A 20,150-nucleotide genomic window follows, 5' to 3' on the forward strand; every position below is an offset into this window, starting at 1 on the left:
TGATCTCTCCAAAAACAGGGCAACTTTTGGGTACTTGGGGAGTTTCCTGGAAGAATAACTGACTTGTTATTTACATGTGCTCCTTGGGTAGTTTTCCCTACAATGGGAATCATCCAATTAAAAAGGTGACACAAAATTTGTGTCTGACTTAAGCCTATGTGATCAATGACACCACTTGGGCCCTGGAAGTCATTCACGTAAGCCTCAAATCACTGGTTAGGGTTATTATGGATGATAGAATTGCCCTAGACTTCCTCCCAGTGGGCCAATGCAGAGACTATCAAGTGCAAAAAGATCTTGCTATACTTGGATTAATGCTTACCGCTAAGTGGAAAAGTCAACACAAAGACTAAAGATAAAAGCTACCTGGCTTTCTAAGTTGGTTGAGTCCAGGACCTCAGGGGAGTGAGTGGATGGTTAAGCTCAGCGCTGCAGGGTGACTACATCCTGTTGCTTCAAGTTCTGTTGACAGCTGCCTTAATTAAAATCCGGTGTGAAAAAAAAAAAAACTGAATGGATTAGGACCAGTCCCTACTGACCAGATTAATCAGAGGGGTCACAGAGTAGTATACTCCTGGAAAAATTTACCAGAAGCTAAAATAATGTAGAAACAAGGATATTGTTGGAAGATAACTCTCCATGGACCCCTCATGTTTCTGCAAGTCTTGTAAACAAAGACACCTTTTCTTCTGGATCTTTTCAAGGTTGTCTCCACAGCAAATAGCCTTATAAGAGAATGCTCATCTGCTCAAGTGGAGCACAGTTTCAATTATTGCCCAGTATAATGAAGATATGGCCCCTCTAGGCAGGTTTGCTTGCACCTCATTATAAAAAAACTTTGGTTTCCTAAAGCCAGGTGTTCCTCAAATGTGATGTAAACCACTGTGAATACACACACCTAGGCCACTGCTGTCACCCCTAAGGGATTTGGGGGGGGGGGGCACTGAGAAGGGCAAGAAAAACTGGTATAAGCATGGAGTTCATGCTGCTCCTTATGCTGTAAGAGAAATGAAGGCCCTTCTCTCTGGCTCAGGAGTCTCATGTCTTCTGCCAGCATCCCAAAAAACTGGCAGGCCAATTTATAGCTTGCGAATAGGATAAAATCTCAGACCCTTCACAGTTCTTAACAATAACCCAATTTAAAAATGGGCAAAAGATCTGAACAGACACCTTGCCAAACAAGATAAACATACGGCAAAAAAGCACATGAAATAATTTTCATCATTAGTTGTAAGGAAATGCAAATTAAAACCACTATACACCTACTAGCACAGTAAAATGAAAAGGCCTGATCATACCAAGAATTAGCAAGGCTGTGGAGCAACGGGAACTCTCAAACACTACAAGTTGGAATGTAAAATGGCACAACAATTTGGAAAACAGTTTAGCAGTTGCTTAAAAAAAATTAAATATACCTACTATACAACCCAGCTATTCCACTCCTAGATACTTACTGAGAAATGAAAAGAATAGCCACTTTATTTGTAATAGGTGGAAACACCATCAACAGGTGGTACAGCCATACAATTGAATACCACTTGGTAATAAAAGAGAACAAAATACTAATATCCACAACACTGACAAACCTCTAAAACATAACGCTAAGTGAAAAAAGTCCAACAAAAAACTACACTCCATTTATATGATATTCTAAATAAAATACAACTACAGTGATCAAGACCAAATGAGTGGATAACTGAGGCTGGGGATGAGGGCTGACTAAAGAGTCATGAGAAAACCTGGGATGATGGAAATGTTCCTGTGTCTTGATTATGGTAGGGATTACACCACTGTATACAAATGCCAAAATTCAAACGCGGTATTAATCTGGTGAACTGTTTTACATGTAAATTACACCAACAGGCTGGAGAAGAAAAATCTATAAGGCAACTGCTGCTTCCTAACAAATTATCAAGAACTCTGTCCTACACAGCTTCAAACAAACAATAATGCAACTCCAGCAAAGCAAAATAAGGTCCTCATACTTTCGTCAGTGTCATTCAAAAAGATGACACTATATTCCAAAAATACTTGCATACTGCGAATGTGAGCAGAGCACCTAATTCACCTTTTGAATCTGCAAAACATTATATAATAATCTCAATACACAGTTGCCTTAATCAGTCAATTTAACCACAACTAAATTAACTTTTATTTCTAAATTGCATTATTATAAACTGCCAATACATAAAGCTGCTGTCTTCCTGTTTGTAAAGAACTCTTGAGTCTACTGCATGCAGAACTGGTTAAGAAACAATTCAACATGTAACTGTATTTATATTGAAAGCATTTACTTATGGTTTTAATTACTGTAAGGATCCCACTCTTATGATAATAAATCTTCTAAAAGGTTCTAAATAGGCAGGCCTGGGAAAACAGCTGTGCCCAGCTGTTCTTACCTTCATCTCCCAATGACTATACACATGAACTCAATTTCTAACCCTCCCAAATCCAACCTAGGGTACTGTCAGAATATGTTCCACTGCTCTGCTGTAAGGACCTTCCCCACAATGAGATACTACTCACTACTTTGAGCAAAGGGACCACACGGATAAAACATTTTTCCAAAAGGTTCTCATCCAGAATTTAACCACAAATCTGATGTTGCCCCATCCATACTGTATTCCCTTTACTTGCATTTTGAAAAAGTATGGCATCATCAGATATATATCCTCAACACACCTCAATTTTGTTGAGCATGCCTCAGCTCTCCCTACAGGAGAGTGCTGATCCGGTTTTAATCAGCATGCACCCATCCGTCCATTCACAAATGTGTACCACACACCTACTATGTGCCAGGCTCTAGGCATCAGAGAATACATACACACCTAGCTCTTGGATTAATCTTGAATTCTGTCACCAAACTAATTAAAATGGACAAATGGTACTTATGGATGATTACAGTTCAATTATTTCTTAGAATTATTCTAAATTACATCTTTTGACTGAATCACACCAGTGAGCTGGACTAAATCATGTTGCCCCGTTTCTAATTGAGTTCACCAAACTGCACTTTAGTGTTATGCCAATGACTACACTAAGGTCATAAGAAACAGAGCCAGGAGATATAAAATTGTAAGACCAGTTCAATTTGGAATACTATATGCCAGATACCATGCTACGTACTTTAGATGCATTAATTCATTTAACCCTCACAAATAATCCTATGTAGAAAGGACTATTATCCCCATTTGACAGATGAGGAAGTCAAGCTGCTGACAGGTCGAGTAACTTCATAAAGGTCACACAGTGGTAGAGCTAGGATATCACCCAGGTTACCAGACTCGAGAACTCTTGTTCTTAGTCACTATATTACGGTGCCAATATTCATTATGAAAGATGTTGGAAGTCTTTATTCGTTGTATCATTTAATGTATCACTTAATACATACTCTCTATGAGAAATTTTCTGTCTGAATACCAGGAATTGCTTCTAAGCAACGGTTTGCTCTCATAACCATGCATAATGTAACTTAGGGTTTTTCTTTCCTTTCTCTTTGCAGTAGGTGCTTTAGAGTTCAGAGTGAGATTTAGCCCATCTAGCAAGTATACAGACATAAACGGCAGGTGTACTGGCTACCATATTTCTAACTTCACTGATTATCGCCCCCATCTCGTCTATTAATCTTCATCCATTTCCTCACTTATTTTTAAACAGTATTAACTTAATCTTGGTAAGCCAAACCCTTTTTAGAGTAAGGCGTCATGCAATTAATAACTCAAATCCAACGGAACAGTTTACAGGGACCCAGATAACTCCTTAAATGCTGCCTAGTCCTCCTCATTAGACACAAAACATGCTACTTTAGTTAACCTTAGCAGTTTTTACATAAGGACAAGAAATCAAGTGTGAGAGAAAGAGCAATCAGTATCCAGAATTTTACAGACCCTTAAATAGTCCTTATTTTAAAACATCAGTTGTTTATGACATAACATATAATAAAATCTTGACTAAAAAGTGTACACGACTGAGTATAATTGTGTCACTAAGAAAGTAATTACCTGACTTCAAGGGCTTTGATAGCTTCTAGCATTTGTAGGAACTCTGCTGCTTTCCATACATCATTGGCTTCTTCTTCTCCTTGTATCATTAATTTTGCTGTATATGTGAACTCAATTAAATGACGGAAGGCCATTTTACTAACACCTGTAGAAAAAGAGATGTCCATTAGCATGTACTCACATTGATTCAAATGCTCTCACATTAGTAAAGAAAAAAAAGCACAGTGTTCAAAACCTGATCAGTATCTGAATTTTGGAACATTTCCTGGTGGAATTTTCATTAATGGTACCAAGATGGTAAGACCGTACCAAGTTCCAGCATAACTACCAAAGTGCTTTAAGATCTTTCCCAAAGATTTCTAAGTCCCTTATGACCTACCTACCTACTCAAATATATGAATGGGCTATTACAGGTCAGACATGGTACTTTACTGCAAGGATCTCTGAATCAACTCAGCTCCGAATCTTCAAGAGCTTTCCACAGTTCAGCAAATAAAGTTCCATACCACTCTGCCTTTATTTCAAGGTATTTCACATTATTTTTCTATTTACCACTATCTTTCCTTCCAAATTTTAAATTCTATAAATCCCATACTATATACTGATCTTCAAACCCTTCACTTCTAAAACTTCCTTGTCTTTATGAACACTTACCATCCTTCCTGAATGCTTAATCACTTCATCTTTGTACAAATCCTACCAGCCTTGAAGGCCCAATTCTAATGCCACATACTAAATGAAAATTTAATGGTCTGCCCTTCTCCCACCCCTCAGGTGAACTCTGTACTTGTTCTGACAATTACAACTCATGGGCACCTCTTGACTCTAAGCTAGAGGGAAATGATTTTTGTCTTTGTACACTCACCTCACAGTATCTAACACAATGCTCCCTAAAATGCAGAGACACAAAGTAGGAATGAATAAGAGCTAAAGTCACTTTCAAAATTAAGCTTCCATAATTCCAACTTTTCTTTACAAGTTTTAGGTTTAAATGTTGGCCCAAAAGATACTCTATTTCTTTGTGTTCTTCAATGCTATATATTATTATTTCAATCTGCTAATGCAAGGCTACAAAAATCTACTGAAACAAAGAGAAAACTAGTTTATTTGACTTTTAAGTAATCTCTACACCCAACTTGGGGTTTGAACCTCCAACCCTGATATGAAGAGTCACATGCTGCACCATCTGAGCCAGACAGGTGTTCCAAAAGAAAACTACTTTTAACACAGAATTTTCACACTAAAAAATGCCCATGTCCAAACTGCATACAATATACACAACTGCAAATATAAAAATACTTTTATGTTCTTCCTATGTACTTTATATACCTGAATAAGCAAACTAAAATAACTGGATTCTTTGAAGGTTACTTTTGAGTCTCCTACATCTTTTTTTTTTCCTGGTTATTCTTTTGACCATGTTACTCTTTATTATAAGAGAGTAACTAAATTTTTTTAAGGAGTTTTAACCAAATATTTAAAAGTACAACAAAAGTCCATTTTAAAAACGTGTAAATTTTTCTTGAAGTGGAATGAGGTTTTGATTTTTAATGAAACACACACACATAATACTACAAATACCAAGCACAACTCCAAACACCTCATAATTACTAACTCAATCCTCACAACAATCCTATAGAGAACTCTATTGTAACCTCCATTTTACAGATAGAAAAACTGAGGCACAGAAATTAATAACTGTGACTTTGGCAAGTTAATTGAGTGATGAAAACTAGAATCAACCCCAGATGGCCCAACTCCTAAGTCCAAAATAAAGATTTATACACTTAAAAAAAAAAAATTTATATAAGGAAACATTCAGGCTTAGAAGAGTTTGAATACCTATGACTTCATTTACTGCAGGCTCATAATCTTTTTTTTAAGATTTTATTTATTTGACAGACAGAGATCACAAGTAGGCAAAGAGCCAGGCAGAGAGAGAGGAAGGGAAGCAGAGAGCCTGATGTGGGGCTCGATCCCAGGACCCTGGGATCATGACCTGAGCTGAAGGCAGAGGCTTCAACCCAGAGCCATCCAGGCGCCCCAGGCTCATAATCTCTTACTTGTAATTCCAAAGTCCTCCAAATCTCTTAAGACCCAAGTTTTCCCATAAATTCGGAAGCAAAATTTGATTTGAACTGACACGGGGCTTTTTATGGTCTTTATCCCACTAAGAGTAAATATTAATATGCTACTCTTCCAAAATACTATTTGGTTATAGGATGTCACCCTAGACCCCACTGTAAATATCACATTACACAGACTGCGTTATCTTTAGAAAACTTGTAATTTCAAGAAACATCTAGCCTCCAAGGATTTGAATAAGGAACTGAAGACTTATTTCCCAATTTTGGTTCATCAGAATCATTGTAGACTTAATAAAAGGATGGGTCCCTGATCTCCAGAATCAAAAGTGGGACAGGCAACATTTTTTTTTTTTTTAAATAAGAATCTTAGGTGCTTCTTAAGTTGTCAGTCTAGCATTAGTTCTAGGAATAAATCACTGACCTGATCAGCTAACATGAACTAAACTGGTAACACCTGCCCAGGTAAGTGACATGGTAACAGATGCAATTATGAAGACACTATTCCCCATCAGGATTAGTCTGGTAACTTTCAAACCCCAGCCCACTTACTAATTAATCCTTTGCTCCTTTTATAACAGAAGTGTGCAGGAGAACACAATTTTTCTGAGTATCTAAAGAAACTGTTAATATGAACACCTTAACCTGAATCTTCTTTTTTTCACTTAGGAAGAAGCAAAAAAGGGTAGCATTCTAGATCTATAGAGTGAGGTCATTATTCATATTTTAGAGATGGGGGTTCCAATTCTAGCTAAGAGGAAGAAAGCACACTCATCCACTCCCCACACTCCATCCTGTCCACCGCTTACAATCCTAAGTCCTGGGAAGAATACAAAAAGCAAATGTATTCTGAAATACATTTGATAAGGATTCTGAAAGACAAACAGAAACAAGCAGGCTGGGGAGAGAAATCAAAACTCAAAGAACAGCAGTGAGTTCCCTGGGATTTTATTTTTCCTCCCACATATCCCAACTTGACTTGAAGACAGCCCAAATCCCACTCCTAGGTAGCAGGAACAGACAATAAAGCTGCAGAAGAAACTCTTTCTGGCTAGAGAACCAGAAAAGGGAATGGAGAGTATATGCAGGTCTGGAAATACTTGGTTTTAATTCCTCTCAGCCCTGCCTCAAAGCAAGTTGCAGTTCTGATGCTGCACACTGGTGGCTGGTGGCCACCAAGCAGGTACTAATCCTTAGAGAAAGTTTTTCTTTCTGACAGAGCTAGGAAACATACTATGATCTGAAGAGCATGGAGAGAAATCTTAATTTTTTTTCTCTCACCGCTTTGTCTAGGAAACAGATCCCACTGTGAGAAGCACATGACAGCACACAGAAGCTAAAACCCCAGTTTTCTAGCCAGACAATCAGGAAAAGTTACTCCTTGGAGGTAAAGTGCAGAAATCAGAAGAAGGAACTAGAGAAAGGTCCTCTGTGAATAAGTTTTGCTCTAGGGGGCGCCTGGGTGGCTCAGTGGGTTAAGCCGCTGCCTTCGGCTCAGGTCATGATCTCAGAGTCCCAGGATGGAGTCCCGCATTGGGATCTCTGCTCAGCAGGGAGTCTGCTTCCTCCTCTCTCTCTCTCTGCCTCTCTGCCTACTTGTGATCTCTGTCTGTCAAATAAATAAATAAAATCTTAAAAAAAAAAAAATAATAAGTTTTGCTCTAGCCACCAAGCTACTCGTGTAGAACTGAGCTGAGGCAGCACAGCAAAGGGGTTGAATACTGCACTATGATGCTGACTACCACCCAGATGCTGAGCACACCTGAGACCTGAACACAACAAAAGTTTTGAAAACAAAATTGGAATTACATCCACAGTCCACATAAGGCAGTCTGAACCTAAATCAGGTTGACTGCCTGCTAGAAACAAAGCAAACCCAAATCAAAACAAAATAAAATGTCTTCTTCAGAGGATTTTAATAGCAGAGTATCATAAAATTCAAAATGCCATGAATTACATGGCCAGGTTTTTTCTATAGCCAGGTGACCTAGACAGGTTGTACAGTGATCCCAAAGTTAATGGCTGAAGAAAACACTGAGCCAAAACGATTTTTTTAAACCTGAATCTGGCAAGTAACAAAAACAGAAATGTTCTTACATTCTGTTTTCTCATTTGTCCATAAAGCTTCTAAGTGCTATAATATAATGAAGATAGTAGGTCAGAGGCGCTAAAAGGCACAAGAAACAATCTCAAGGTAATCAGTCTCTAGAAGAGAAAATCCTACTTCTCCAGATATACTCTTTGCTCCAAAAGCAATGCATATTCTAGCCTGGGCCACTTGTTGTTGTTTTAATCTTTCTTTTAATTTTTTTTTTATAAACATAAAATGTATTATTAGCCCCAGGGGTACAGGTCTGTGAATCGCCGGGTTTACACACTTCACAGCACTCACCATAGCATATAACCTCCCCAATGTCCATAACCCCACCACCTTCTCCCTCCTCACCGAGGGCCACTTATTTTTTGACTATTTAAGATTCTGCCTAAAAAGCAGAAGTCAGGGGAACCTGGATGGCTCAGTCGGTTGGGCGTCTGCCTTAGGCTCTGGTCATGATCCCAAGTCATGGGATCAAGCCCTACATCGGGCTCCCTGCTCCATGGAATCTCCTGCTTCTCCCTCTGCCACTCCCCCTATTTGTGCTCTCCCTTTCTGTCAAATAAACAAATAATCTTAAAAAACAAAGAACAAAAAAACAAAAAACTTAAGTCAACTCCTTTTTAAAATTGTTCCTCTCTCTAAGGTAGACCAAACTATTCATTCTCTCTCCTCAGCTACATCACTCCACTATAAAAGTCTCTGTGACACTTTTGGTATTCCTTTCTATACCTGTTGGTCACCTGTGATTAAATCTGCAAATTCTTCAAGGACTATCTTATTCATCAGTTCTTCACTTCCTGATTCTACTACAGTGCACAACACATAACAGGTATTCAATTTGACAAACAGACCCAATTTATAAAGCTTTGACAAGGTATCAAACACTACGCTCAGCACTCTGCATGTTATTTCAATTAATCATTACAAGCCTATAAAGTAATAAGGCCTCTTCAGATGAGGAACAAAATATGCAACTGAAGTAAAATAACTTGCATGGCATCACACAGTACCTCAGGTAAATGAATGGATGAAATCTTGCCCTGTAATAGAAACCAATACTGTACAGGCAGCTAGATTCTCACTTTAGTAAGCTTTGTGGATTTCCATTATGCCTGTGGCTCTGTCCATCACAGATAATGAAAAGATTATCTATGGATGTATCAGCCAGAATGTTAGATAAACTGAAATGTACCCAAAAGAAAACGTGCGAGGAACGTGCTTAACTTTTTCATTTTCTTTACTCCCCAGGGCACCAGATTTCCCCAAGGGAATAGCGTTTCTAGGCAACTCACTCATAACAAAGAATATATACGCCGTCAAAAAGATACAAATCCAAGAACACTGAAAGAACTAAAATTCTGTATTTATGTAGGCAAGCTTATTTATTTCCTACAGTTTTGAACAATAGGGAGGGATAGCTAATGTAGCAGTATAAGCCAAAAGCATAGTAATTAATAGCGTCAAGTGAATCCCTTGCTAGCTGGACAACACTGAGCAACTAACAATTTATAGCCTGTTCCCTGATGTGTAAATTGGAAATAATACCACTTATTTCAAAGGATTGCGGCAAATCTCAGAAAAGGCACACAAACGCAAAGCACTATTGCTGGCACTTAGGGAAGCTATTATTATAAAAAATCAAGCAAGTAACAAAACCATTTTCTACTTTAAAGCAGTATCTACTGAATGATTCCTTCCATCCCAGACTCTGAACACTAGAACTTCTGAATGCTACTTCAGTTCATCTTTCCTAGTCTCTTCCATATTATGGCAGCCCATTTTATTTTGTGCGTGTCATATATACCTTTGCTAATAAAGAACCTTCTACCGCAACCTGCAGTATCCCCACCAGTCTGAAACTTTGGCCCACTGAACAAAGATGGGATTCACTTTTAATACAAATTTTCCAAAGAGAGTGACCACTGGTTTTAGAAGTGGAAAAGACTCCTTTAAGAGACCAACATCTACCATCTAATGTAAGAGTTTTTCCTGACGGATCATTTTACCAAACACTTTACTGAAACTAAGAATTCTCAAGTGTCAAAAGAACAATTTATCCAGCGACCTAATAAGAACCATTGATGCCTATTTCCCATGGTATCTTGCTAAATTAACTAACACTTCTTCAACAATTATAATGTTTGCTAAGTATTGTATTTAAAATAAGCATTTACCTTCTATCTCCACCAAAGGTTCCTGAGTAAACTCCTGAAAGAATTTGTAGAAGAACTTACTGCAAGCAGCCAAAACAGCCTTGTGGGCCTTAAAATGGTGTCCTAGATCAAAAAGAAAAAAAAAAAAAGAAAAGAAAAGAAAAAAAAAAGAAAAGAAAAAGAGAATAACATATATTCAAAAATCAAAAGTAAAACCAAAAAACAAAGTAGGAAATTATATAAGGCAGACCTTTCTCCATAATATAATCATAATACTATATAAATTACTGAACTAAAGTCAGAATGTTCTTAGTAGCTATCTCGACAAACTTCAATTTTAATTAGACACGAAGCCAGATCTTTACCTCAAAGACTTTATTAAGTCAGTTTTACAAAAGCCAGTTTACAAAACTAAAAGAGGTAGGGAGCTTCTTACCACTTAAAGAGTCCAAAGTAAATCCTATTCATGTAAAACTCCTAATTATAAACACAACCCAAAATGTTACATCCATCATTTGGAAAGAGAGAAGAAAAAGCCATAGAATAAGCATAAAGCTGGATGTATTTGCTCTGTTAAACATGTTAATAATGCCTAATATTTGGAAGCGGTAAACCTACATACAATACAGCAGATCTATAATAAATAGCCTGCCTTGAGATGCCTATTTTCACTAAATAGAAAAGATACCCAAGCTGCGTTTGCCTCCATTATAAGGACAACTCCTAATACTGGTAAAGACCCCACTTGATTTGAGGTTTCCCAAAGAGGGTACCAGTGCTGCAAAGGAATCTCACATTCTCCCTCCAAGACCATCTGGGAAACTATAAAGAATCAACACTTCCCAGATGATTGCTGTGAAAGTCTCCTCAAAGCAGCTTTTGTATGGAAGGCTATAAACCAAAAATTTAGAGATATTCTCCCTATCTCCAACACCATCATCTTGCACTCAAGGGTGCAATGGGAAAACGTACCAAGGCGGCAAAGAAGCTAAGATTTGTTGAAAGCATGACCAGCCAACCAGCCTTCTGCAACATGGTCTACAGTGAGTGGGCACTGGCAAGTCCCTGCCAGGTCCCAGCGCACACTCAATAGGCACAGGCCACACAAGGGGGGGATAAAAGGAGGGTGGGGGAAGGGGAGATAGGAACGGAAGCCACAAATTCGCTGCTCTGCCCCACCACTTTACCCACCGTCGACAATCAGGGTGATGTCAGTAAACCGATCCTGCTCTCGCTGTTCATTCAATCGGTCCAGGATCATTTTATGATGTTCCGGGAACTCCTGAAGGCATTCCATCGTCTCTTCGGCCTCCATGGCCGTCGGGTTGCTCTACAAAAGAGGAGCATGATCATGTACACCCATGAGCTCAGGCTGAGGCACAAAACCCCTAAAGCCTAAAACAACAAAAAACAAAACCCCAGCTACGTGAAAAGAAAGGGGGGGGAGGGGGAGGCAAGAAGAGAGGAAGGCGAGGGAAGAAAGAAAGGCGAGCCGGGTGGCCGCCGCGCGTTGGGGGCCGGAGCCGCGGCCGCGGGACTCCGAGCCTGACCTAATTGGAGTCGGGAGACGCGAGCTGAAGCGGGGTGGGCAGAGCGCCGGAGGCTCCGGGCACCGGGGCGCGCAAGTCCGGCAGAGGAAGGGACCCGACAGCCGTGGCGGTCCCTAACGGCCCGCCAAGCCCTTCTGCCCGGCCCTGGCTCCCGCCGCCCAGAGACCCGGTCCGGCCCGCGGCCCACAACGACTCCCGGGTCGCCTCTCCCTCCCCCTCCCTCCCTCTTCTCCCCCGCCCCGACCGGGCCGGCACTCACTCAGGGAGGGAGGAGCGGCCCGGGTCTGCGCGTCACTTACGTCGACGTGCTGCGTCACGCGCTGGGCTCCGGCTGACGCGGACGCCGACCCAGCGTCCACCACTGAGGAAACGGGCCCCACCCCCACCCGCCCGACTAGTAGCGGGCGGAGTCAACCGGGGCTTTGGACGCTGGCCGAGGGTGAGGCCGCGGCCGCAAACGCTGCAAGGAGGAAGTCCGGTTCAAGGGCGGGGGGGGAGAAGGGGGACGCTGGGTCAGCTCTGAGCCCGGCAGTACCGGGGCGGGGTTCCGAAACCACCGCCTTTCCACCCCCCCGCCGCGGGCCCCCGGGTGTGAGCGCTTCCGACCCCGACTTCGGAATAAGCTCGCTACTCGCTCCCGGTGCGCTTTTATTCCGCGACTCCTCCAGCCCCGCCCCCCTTTCCTCCCGAGCTTTAGGTTGGCCCGCCTTACCTAGCTCGCGATCCTCCCTTTCTCCTCTCCGGCCGTCAGAGCTTCTCCTTCCTCGCTCTCCCCTCTCGGGGCGAAACTTAGCCCACACTGTTCCCTAGCTCTGAACAGCGCCTCGCCCTCCATTTCCTCGCCAGTGCCCGGACGCTGCCTCCGCTGGGTCTGGCCGGCGCACGTGCGCTCGCTCCGAGACCCGGACGGCCGCGCCGCGGCGGCCACGGGCGCGAGCACGTTCAGGCCGCCTGGGACCTTCCTCCCGGGTGCCCGCCCTCTCCGCGCTCCGCCGGCAGCACGTGTTCGCTGGGCTCCGGACCTGGATCTGCTGGGATTATTTACGCACGATGGTAGTACTCCAGCTCTCCACTCCCAGCGCCCCCGCGCTTAAAGAGGCCGGTGACTTAACGATCAGCCTCGCTAGGCTGGGTCACTCACTCATTCACCTGAAAACCAAAAAACGCTCTTGGAGGATCACGGGTCCAGAGGTGCCTTTCTTCTCTCTGAAGAAAATAGAGTGGGGAATTAGGGGAAGACTCAAAGGGCTGGCTCTGTGCAGGAGGGAGTGTAATTATTTCGACAGACATGTATTGAGAGCCAGCGCTGTGCTGGGGACTGGGAAATCAAGTGGTGAACAAGGAGTGTGTGGTGTCTGCCTTCCTAGTCTCAGTCGGCTAGAGGAGGTAGGTATTTTGTACAGTTAATTGCCTGGGTGCAGAGTTCCGAGTGTCAAGAGATGTGAAGAACAGGGGCGGTTAAGGAAAGCTAGTGACCTGTAGGAAGCAATAGGAAGTCTGAGAGTTCTTAACCCAGTGTACAGTACATTCGGAGGCAACGAGATTATAGCATTTTGAGAACTAAAGAAATATTGGTGAGACGGACCCACAGGGGCCTTGTAAACAGTGTTAAAGATGATAGATTTTCCTAGGATCGAAAAGGGAAACCTTGAAGCTTGAGCAAGCTGGTGACCTTTTAAGATTTACTTACTTTTTAGAGAATTCTAGCCCCAGTATGGACGACAGACTAAATGGGAGAAGGTGCAAGGAATAGAGACCAGTGGGAGGCTATTAGTAATCTAGATGAAATTATGGTGGCAAATGGGATTAGACTATTAGGTGGAATCCAGAAATAGGATCAACGTTGACTGGAAAGCATGTCATGGGTACTAAATAAATGTTGGCTATATTCATGGTGAGAGAAAAGAACACTCAAGAATGGCTTCTAGATTTCTGGCTTGAGTGGGTGGATTGTTGGAACCATTTTACCAAAATGGAGACTATAACTGGAGAAAATGATTGGGGAGAAAGGGTGAAGACGGAAGAGATCATTTTAAGGAGACAGCTAAATACAGATGATGTCAGGGTGCCTGGGTGGCTCAATCATTAAGCTGCCTTCAGCTCAGGTCATGATCCCAGGGTTCTGGGATCTCATGGGCATCAGGCTCCCTGGTCAGCAGGAAGCCTGCTCCTCCCTCTCCCATTCCCCCTAGTGTCCTGTCTCTTGCTGTGTGTCTCTGTCAAATAAATAAATCTTTAAAAAAATAAACACAGATGATGTCAACAAGGCATTTTATATATGGACCTGTGTAGAATTCAGGGGAGAGAGAGTTTTAGGGATTTGGAAATTTTTAGCCTAAAGTGGGTATTGAAGCAATGAAAACATTTTTTTCATCCATCCTATTGCAAAATTAACTAATTAAGATTTTAACTCCAATATAGTTAACGTACAGTGTTATATTTTCAGGTGTACAATATAGTGATTCAGTAATTCCATACATCACCCGGTGCCCATCACAAGGGCACTCCTTAATCCTCCTCATCTATTGCACCCATCCCCCACCCACCTTCCCTCTGGTAACCATCAGTTTGTTTTCTATAGAGTTAAGAATCTGTTTCTTGGTTTGTCTTTTTTGCCTTTGCTCATTAAATTCCACATGAGTGAAATCATGTGGTATTTGTCTTTCTGACAGATTTATTTCACTTAGCATTATACACTCTAGCTCTATCTATGTCCTTGCAAATGAGAAGATTTCATTTTCTTAAATGACTAATATCCCATTGTATATACATATACCACTTCTTTATCCATGTATGTACTGATGGACACTTGGGTTATTTCCATAATTTGGCTATTGCAAATAATGCTGCTATAAAAATAGGAGTGCGTGTATCCCTTTGAATTAGTGTTTTTGTGTTCTTTGGATAAATACCCAGTGGTGTGATTCCTGGATTGTAGGTTAGTTCTATTAACTTTTTGAGGAAAACGCTGTATGTTTTTCAGAGTGCCTGCAACAGTTTGCATTTCTACCAACAGTGCAAGAGGGTTCCTTTTTCTCCACACCCTCACCAGCACCTGTTGTTTCTTGTGTTTTTGCCATTCTGACAGATGTGAGGTGATATCTCAGTTTGATTTTAATTTGCACTTCCCTGATAATGGGTGATATTGAACATCTTTTCATGTGTCTCTCGGCCATCTAGGTCTTTGGAGAAATGTCTGTTCATATCTTCTGCCCATTTTTCAATTGGATTATTTGAATTTTTTGGTGTTTGAGTTGTATAAGTTCTTTCTATGGATACTAACTATTGGGGATGTTATTTACAATTTTCTTCTTTGTGCGCGTCTAGGATTTTTATGGTTTCAGATCTCACAGTTAGGTCTTTCAACCATTTTGAGTCTATTTTTGTCTATGGTATGAGAAAGTAGTCCAGTTTTATTCTTTTACATGTTTCTGACCAGTTTTCCCAACAACATTTGTTGAAAAGACTGTCTTTTTCCTGTTGGATATTCTTCCCTGCTTTGTCAAAGATTGACCATATAATTGTGTTTTCTGTTCTGTTCCATTGAACTATGTCCATTTTTGTACCAGTACCATCCTGTTCTGATTATCACAGTTTTGTAAAATAACTTGAAGTCCGGAATCATGATACCTCCATCTTTCCTTTTCAAAATTCCTTGCCTTTCAGGGTCTTTTGTGGTTCCACAAATTTAAGAATTGTTTATTCTAGTTCTGTGAAAAATGCTATTGGTATTTTGATAGGGATTGCATTAACTCTGTAGATTGCTTTGGGTAGTATAGACTTTTTAACAATATTTGTTCTTCCAACACTTGAACATGGTACTTCTTTCCATTTCTTTGTGTTGTTCTATTTCTTTCATCAGTGTTTTGTAGTTTTCAGGATACAGACTGTTTATCTCCTTAATAGGTTTATTCCAAGGTATTTTATTTTTGGCATAATTGTAAATGGGATTGTTTTCTTAATCTCTGCTACTTCATTAATAGTATATGGGAATGGAACAGATTTCTGCCCATTGATTTTGTATCCTGCAACTTTACTGAATTCATTTTATCAATTCTAGTATTTTTTTGGTGGAGACTTTGGGTTTTCTATATAAAGTATCGTGTCATCTGCAAATACTGACAGTTTTACTTCTTCCTTTCTGATTTGAGTGCCTTTTATTTCTTTTTGTTGTCTGATTGCTCTGGCTAGGACTTCTGGTACTATGTCGAACAAAAGTGGTGAAAGTGGACATCCTTGTCTTGTCCCTGACCTTAGGGGGAAAACTCTCAATTTTTCCCTCTTTGAGTATGATATTTGCTGTGGGTTTTCCATAGATGGCCTTTATTATTTTGAGGTATGTTCTCCCTCTAAACCTACTTTGTTGAAGGCATTTTTATCTGAATGGTATTTTTTGCTCAATGTTTCTTCTGTATCTGTTAAAATGATCATATGGTTTTTATCCTTTATCTATTGATGTGATATATTATGTTGATTTGTTTGCAAATATTAAACCATACTTGCAAGCTGGAAATAAATCCCACTTGGTCATGGTAAATGATGTTTTAAAATGTATTGTTGGATTCAGTTTGATAGTATTTTGGTGAGGATTTTTGCATCTATCTTCATCAGAGAAATTGGCCTATAGTTCTCTTTTCTTGTGGTATGTTTATGTGGTTTTGGTTATCAGGATGATACTGGCCTCATAAAATGAGTTTGAAAGTTTTCTTCCTATTTTTTGGAACAGTCTGAGAATAGGTATTAACTTTTTCTTTTTTTTAATGTTTGGTGGACTTCGCCTGTGAAGCCATGTGGTGCTGGACTTTTGTTTGTTGGGAGTTTTTTGATTACTCATCCAGTCTTCCTTGGTAGTAATCAGTATGTTCAAATTTTCTTTCTTCCTGCTTCAGTTTTGATAGGTTGTATGTTTCTAGGAATTTATCCATTTCTTCTAAGTTATCCAGTTTGTTAGCATATTTGTTTTCATAATCTTCTCTTACACTTGTTTGTATTTCTGTAGTGTTGGTTGTTATTTCTCCTCTTTTATTTGTGATTTTGGGTTTTGTTTTGTTTTGTTTTGTTTTGTTTTTTTAGTGTCCCTGCCCCCCACCCTCAGTGAGTCTGGCTAGAGGTTTATCAGTTTGCTGATCTTTTCAAAGAACCAGCTCCTGGTTTGACTGATCTGTTTTTTGTTTTTGTTTTTGTTTTCTTTTAAGATTTATTTATTCATTTGACAGAGAGAGACACAGTGAGAGAGAGAAGGAACACAAGCAGCGGGAGTGGGAGAGGGGGGAAGTTGGTTTCCGGCTGAGCAGGGAGCCTGATGTGGGGCTTGATCCCAGGACTGATTAAGTGTCTGAAGGCAGACACTTAATGACTCAGCCACCCATCTTATTGATCTATTATTTTTTTTTAGTTTCTATATCATTTATTTCTGCTCTAATCTTTATTAGTTCCTTTCTTCTGCTGGTTTGGGGTTTTGTTTGTTGTTCTTTTTCTTTGTCCTTTAGGTGTAAGGTTAGGTTGTTTGAGATTTTTCTTGCTTTTTCTTGCTTCTTGAGATAGGCCTGTATTGCTATCTACTTCCCTCTTAGAACTGCTTTTGCTGCATCCCAGAAGTTTGGGACCATTGTGTCTTCATTTTCATTTGTTTCTATGTACTTTTAAATTTTCTTTTCTTTCCTGGTTGACCCATTCATTGTTTAGTAGCATGTTATTTAACCCCATATATTTGTGGCCTTTTTCTTGATTTTTCCTTGTGGTTGATCCTTAGTTTCATAGTGTTGTGATCAGAAAAAATGCATGGTATGACTTTGATCTTTTTCAATCTGTAGAGACTTGTTTTGTGGCCTAATATGTGATCTATTCTGGAGAATGTTCCATGTGCACTTGAACAGAATGTGTATTCTGCTGTTTTAGAATCAAATACTCAGAATATATCTACTAAATCTATCTGGTCCAGTGCATCATTCAAAGCCACTGTTTCCTTGTTGGTTTTCTGTTTGGGTGATGTGTCCACTGATGAAAGTAGGGTGTTAAAATCTACTACTACTATTGTATTACTATCAATTAATTCCTTTATGTTTGTTATTAACTGTTTCATGTTGGGTGCTCCCATTTTGGGTGAAAAAATATTTACAGTTGTTTTATTATTTTGTCGGATTGTCACCTTTATTATTATACAGTGTCCTTCATTGTTTCTTTTTACAGTCTTTGTTTTAAAGCCTATTTTGTCTGTTAGAAGTACTGCTACTCTGGCTTTCGTTTGACAACCATTTGCATGAAAAATGTTTCTCCATCCCTCAGTCTACAGGTGTCTTTAGGTCTGAAATGAGTCTCTCTACAGATGCATCTTGTTTTTTCATCCACTTTATTACCCTGTGTGTTTTGATTGGAACATTTAGCCCCTTTACGTTCAAAGTAATTATTGATAGATATATATTTATTGCTATTCTGTTACTTGTTTTGTAGTTTTTCTCTGATCCTTTCTTCTTTTTCATGGTTTGCTGGTTTTCTTTAGTGATAAACTTTGATTCCTTTATCTTTTGTGTATCTATTAGTGGTTTTTTGATTTGTGGTTACCATCAGGTTTGTTTATACATCTGCATATAGCAGTCTATATTAAGCTGATGGTCACTTAAGTTTGAACCCATTTTTTACTCCTCTCCCCCAGCGTTTTAGGTATTTGTCATATTTTATGACCTTTTATTTTGTGAACACTTGATTGATGTTTTACAGAAATACTTATTTTTATTGCTTTTGTGTTTCCTTCTTTTCATACTCTCATTCATCATCTTTCCTTTCCACTCACAGAGTTCCCTTTAATATTTCTTGTAGGGTTTAGTGGTCATGAATTCCTTTAGTTTTTGTTTGTCTGAGAAACTCATTATCTCTCCTATACTGAATGACAGCCTTGCTGGATGGAGTATTCTTGGCTGTAGATTTTTCCCATTCAGTACTTACCACTTCCTTTCATGGGCACATCATCCTTGGGTGGTCAGGAGACAAGGTTTGCTGGGGTCTTTTGGGGGAGGGGACCCCCAGCACCAGGACTGAGGCAGGTCTGGCTGGGGAGGTGGGGGTGGCACAGGATACAGTGTAAACCAGGTACAGTCGAGAGCCCCAGCACCACACTGTTCCTTCAGGCGGCTCTGTGTTTTTGACGAGAGGTGAGGGACAGAAGAAGTTCCTTTGTTCCGAGAGAAGTCCCTGTTCAGTCAGTAGAACACACAATTCTTGATCTCAGGGTCATGAGTTCAAGCCCCAAGATGGATATGGAGCCTATTTTTAAAAAATTATGAAAAATAAACAAACTCTGAGATTAGTAATTAACTCTCCCTCCCATAAACCTCAGGTGCCTTTCAAACTGCTGCTTCTCCACAGGCTGTTTGCTGTGCTGTTTCTTTAAGGGCAGGATCTCAGCTTCCTGTTGCCCTCCGAGTTCTCTCAGAGCCAAGCCCTACTAGTTTCTAAAGTTCCAGGCTTTTAAGTCCCACTTGTAAGCACTCATGAAATTTGGCCCCTTTAATTTTCAAAGCCAAATGCTGTGGGGATTTCTCTTCCCTCTCTTGGTTTCTCAATACACTAGTCTGTTTCTTACCTGCCTCAATGCCTGAGGTTCCCTTCCTCCAGTGGTCAGAGCCACAGGGTTTAGGTTCCCACGAAGTCCTGGCCCTTCCTAACCTCTTCATTGTTGCTTCTTTACATTTAGTGGTGAAGTTTGTTCGACCAGTCTTTGAGTCCTTTTCTGTGTGTTTTGCTCTGGTGCAAGATGAATTTAGGGTCCTCCTACTCTGCCATCATCTTTAGAAGTCCCCAGATGAGATTGTTTAAGGAAAATCTACAGGAATGATAGACAACAGCTTATATTTGAATTGGATTACTGGTATTTTAACATTATCATGATCACTCACACACTGTTTCTTTTTTTTTTTAAAGATTTTATTTATTTATTTGACAGACAGAGATCACAATTAGGCAGAGAGGCAGGCAGAGAGAGAGAGGAGGAAGCAGGGCAGAGAGCCCGAAATGGGGCTTGATCCCAGGACCCTGGGATCATGACCTGAGCTGAAGGCTGAGGCTTTAACCTACTGAGCCACCCCGGCACCCCCACACACTGTAAGATGAAGAAAGTGCACACAGAAATAGGCTTTTTGGAAATTCCAGTACATAGGACTACTTTCCTATACAACAAAAAAATTGGGTTAGGCCAAAGGGAAACTGCCCTCTCTATATGAAATTTGAGCTATCTGATTCATAGTTTTCATCACTTTCTAATGTCTTAG

The 20,150-nt window shown here is 40.4% G+C and overlaps 1 protein-coding gene across 9 annotated transcripts in view; it reads right to left on the reverse strand.

Moving 5' to 3' along the window:
- The window catches only part of ZNF131 (zinc finger protein 131), a 29,004-nt gene extending 16,088 nt beyond the window's left edge, over positions 1–12,916 (reverse strand). For 2 of the 9 annotated variants that reach the window (XM_082724271.1, XM_082724268.1), the window contains exons 1-4: positions 11,887–12,147; positions 11,528–11,666; positions 10,358–10,459; positions 4,002–4,146 (exon numbers count right to left, since the gene is read on the reverse strand). In XM_082724271.1, the coding sequence (XP_082580397.1) occupies positions 4,002–4,146; positions 10,358–10,459; positions 11,528–11,651 (371 nt within the window). In that variant the 5' untranslated portion in view covers positions 11,652–11,666; positions 11,887–12,147. Of the gene's footprint in view, positions 1–4,001; positions 4,147–10,357; positions 10,460–11,527; positions 11,667–11,886; positions 12,347–12,598 lie in introns of those variants that run through there. The other 7 variants (XM_082724266.1, XM_082724270.1, XM_082724267.1 and 4 more) reach the window with 7 other exon arrangements.
- Between the last annotated feature and the right edge of the window lie 7,234 nt (positions 12,917–20,150).

The sequence above is a fragment of the Mustela nivalis genome (assembly GCF_964662115.1).
Source record: "Mustela nivalis genome assembly, chromosome: 3".
In the NCBI taxonomy this organism is placed as follows: domain Eukaryota; kingdom Metazoa; phylum Chordata; class Mammalia; order Carnivora; family Mustelidae; genus Mustela; species Mustela nivalis.